This window comes from Centruroides vittatus, unplaced genomic scaffold (assembly GCF_030686945.1).
Source record: "Centruroides vittatus isolate TY-2023 unplaced genomic scaffold, ASM3068694v2 contig_2181, whole genome shotgun sequence".
Lineage (NCBI taxonomy): Eukaryota > Metazoa > Arthropoda > Arachnida > Scorpiones > Buthidae > Centruroides > Centruroides vittatus.
Genome location: NW_027121360.1, coordinates 4,724 through 8,400, shown reverse-complemented (window position 1 = coordinate 8,400; position 3,677 = coordinate 4,724). Strand labels below are relative to the sequence as shown.

Genomic DNA, 3,677 nt, shown 5'->3' with positions numbered 1-3,677 from the left:
TACTAGTTCTCCAGTTAAGAAACGCAGGCACATTGAGAAATCAACATTATCTAAATCGTTAACTCAGGAAATGACTAATTTGTATTCTTCTGAATCGGAAGTTGAAGAAGCTGAATTAGACTCATCTTGTATTGAATCTGGTAGTGAAAACGAAGCAGGATCAAATGGTGGTGTTGTGAAAAAGGATGATAAATCTGAGAAGAAAGGAAAAAATTATCCTCAAAATTTTTGTGACAAGTGGCTACAAATGGGAGAATTTAAGACTTGGCTAAGACGATCTACAGTATACCCAAATAAAGCATTTTGTGCAGTATGCCAAAAAACCATATCTGGAAATGTTTGTCACCTTCGACGACATGCCACCAATACAAAACACAAACAAGCAATGAAGAGCCTTGAAACAGTAAAATCAGGAGGCCTACTAGAAGCTTTTCAAAGAAAATCAAACCAACAAGAAAAATTAGAAGCTGAGCTGAAATTAGCTATGTTTTGTGTAGAGCATAATCTTCCAATAAAGATTATGGATCACCTTCCTAAACTTATCCAGTCCGTATGCCATGATTCAAATATTGCCAAAGACCTAAAAGTAGCCTGAACGAAAACAACAGAACTCATTAAAGAAAAATTATCTGCGAAAAGCTGCGAAGAAATGACTTCAGTGTTACAAAATGTGAAATTTTCCTTAATTATTGATGAAACGACTGATATCTCCTCCACCAAATGCTTGGCAGTGATTGCTAGGTATTTTGATAACTCTTTTGGAAAAGCAAGGGATCGCTTTATGGGACTGTTGCAAGTTCAGCAAGAAACTGCTGAAGCTATCTATCATTCAATGATGGAACTTTTGATAAATTTAAATATTCCTGCACAAAATATGATTGGATTTGGTGCGGATAATGCCTCTGTGATGATGGGTGAATCTGGTGGTGTGAAAGCGTTAATTAAAAAGGACAATCCGAATATTTTTGTTCTTGGATGTGTATGCCATTCTTTTAGCTTATGTGTGTCGCAGGCTTGCAACAAACTTCCACGGACAATTGAAGACTTGGTTAGAAATATATATGCTTACTTTGCTCATAGCTCCAAGAGGATCAATGAACTTAGTGAATTTCAAAAATTTGTAGATGGCCAACCACATCGATTGTTATGTTTATCTCAGACAAGATGGCTATCCTGGCAGGCAGTAGTCAATAGAACCTTAGAACAATGGAATGCACTCACTCTTTATTTTACAGCAGCTGCTGTGGAAGACAACATACATACAGCACAGTTGTTACTGAAAGATTTACAGAATCCCTTTAATAAGTTGTATTTACATTTTTTATCTTACATTTTGGAACTCATCAACAAAATGAACCTTAATTTTCAAAGCGAGAGGCCACGTATTACATCACTTCTGCCAAACATATCTTCTCTGTTTAAAACAATTTTGCACAACTATCTGAAAAAAGATTATGTGGATTCAATACCGCTGCACAAGATAGACACTCAAAATTCACGACATTTTCAACAAATAGAAACAATATATCTTGGTGCAATGTGCGAAGTTCAGATTGCAAAGAATAAATTCCCTGAAAAAGACATGAAGCTATTTCTCTCAAGCATTCAGTCTTTCTATATTGTTTTAAGTGCAGAAATTAAAAAGAAATTTCCTTTTGATGATTTGATCTTGCAGGAAATAACAAAGTTGGAGCCAAAAATTGCTTTGTCTGGAAATGTTAGGTCAGTTGTAAACCTGGTAACACATTTTCCTAATATTGTGCCTAAACATGAGTATGAAGAGCTGAACACAGAATGGCAACTGCTGCCTGAAATTCGTGATAAGTTAACCAGTTGTGCAGTTGAAAACCTAGAAACTTTCTGGTATGAAGTAAATAAAATTAAAGATGACAATGGCGACGTGATGTTTCCAATACTTGGAAAGCTTTCAACAAGTTTGTTGAGTCTTCCCCACTCTAGTGCTTGTGTGGAAAGAGTCTTCTCACAACTTAATTTAATTAAGACAAAGATTCGCAATAGACTTCAGGTTGACACTTGTAATGCTTTTCTGCTATCAAAAGAGTTATTAAAAACCCAAAACCGAAAATGTTACGATTGGATCCTAGAACTTAAAGAAACTCACCCAATAGCTATCCACGATACCGAAACAGAAGAGAATGAAGATGTAGACGACATAATACATCTGTTCAACTTGTAAGATAAGATTTGCAATTTCAATTCTACAAGTATAAAAAATTGCAAATTTTATTAAAGAAAGTTTTGTCTTACTATTCTTTTATTTAATTTAATGAAGTGCCTATGTGGCAGATTGAAAGTATACATATATATATTTTTTCATGAATACTTTGTTTACGTGCCTATATATAACCTATATATAGGTTATATATAGGCACGTAAAGTATTTATGAATATGAATTTGAAATAAGCACAAAAACTTAGTATGATGGTATATTAATATCAAAAGCAACCAACCATAGAAATATTACATTTTGAAGGAAAATAGTACATTTTTTGAAGGAGATTCAGTACATTTTGAAATTTCAAAACGACAACACTGTATGTAATTAGCAACAGAAACCGACCGACGCCAGAACGGCGGTTACCAGGGAAACGGCCGTTGAAGAAGTTCGTTGTAACTACCTAAGAGGTCAATGACCCCTCAATGTGGTCAAGAAACTAAAAACTAAAACCACTATATTTCAGCGTAGAAACCAGATATTGTGACCAAAATCACACAGAAGAAAGAACAAACGGCCCTCTACGCGACAATATAATTAGTTTTACTCTAGGTTGACTAGGAGGCCCGATGCGGGCCGTAGAACCCCGCGGCAGATAAGCCTAAATCTCGAAAACGGGTGGGCCAAATGTCACGAAATTTTGGTAGTTTACTCACAGCCTTGATGGGTGTCCCGCGCCGTCCTAAAATCCACCTTCCGATGACCTCAAATTCCGTGAGAGCAATCCAAAAACACAAAAACTTCTGTTGGTCTTAACTTCCGAAATTTTTGTTGGACCCGGGCAAATTTGGAGTCAAATCGCTTGTCGTATCCAAAGGAAGACGATTCAGCACAAAAGAATTCAATAAATCGCAAAAATCCACTCGAAAACACGAAAAAACTAGGAGCACAATTTTCCCACAGCTTCCAAGTTGCTGGAACAGTCCACTCTAGTAGATAGGGACATTCATTTATTTCATTTGTTGGAACTCTGTCTTTTGGTTGACCTTATACCGGGTCCCCCGTAAACTGTTTTTATTTGCTGGCTCTCTACTCCGCCGTTAGCTCCGTAGAGAGTTTTTCGAACCATTAGTAATACATTTCGATAATAACAGATGTCGAGTACCTCGCGACAATTATTCCTCCGTATTACTGGAGTGGGTTGGGTACTGTAGATAATAGTTTTCCTAGCACTAACACGCAAGAAACTGAATTACAGATTCTTCAGTTTATTGTACATCTTGATCATCCTTTGAAAAATGTTATACATGCTTTCAATGGTTAGAATTGACGATGGTGAAGTCAGCCATCTTAAACCCTCCTGATGGAATGTGGTCCTTAGGTCTTGTCTTATCCTTTCCATGCTGACACAGTCATATAAGACGTGTAACGGGTTTTCCTCTATCCCGCAAAATGGGCAATCCGCTGTGGTCGTGTGTCCAAGCCTGTACAGATAATTGT

General features: G+C 36.7%; 1 protein-coding gene across 1 annotated transcript; it reads left to right on the top strand.

The window, feature by feature from the left end:
* Positions 1-649: 649 nt before the first annotated feature.
* On the top strand, positions 650-2,197 carry LOC136970795 (zinc finger protein 862-like). The gene has a single exon (XM_067265248.1). The coding sequence runs from the start codon at positions 650-652 to the stop codon at positions 2,195-2,197; it is 1,548 nt and encodes a 515-aa protein (XP_067121349.1).
* The last annotated feature ends 1,480 nt before the right edge of the window (positions 2,198-3,677 follow it).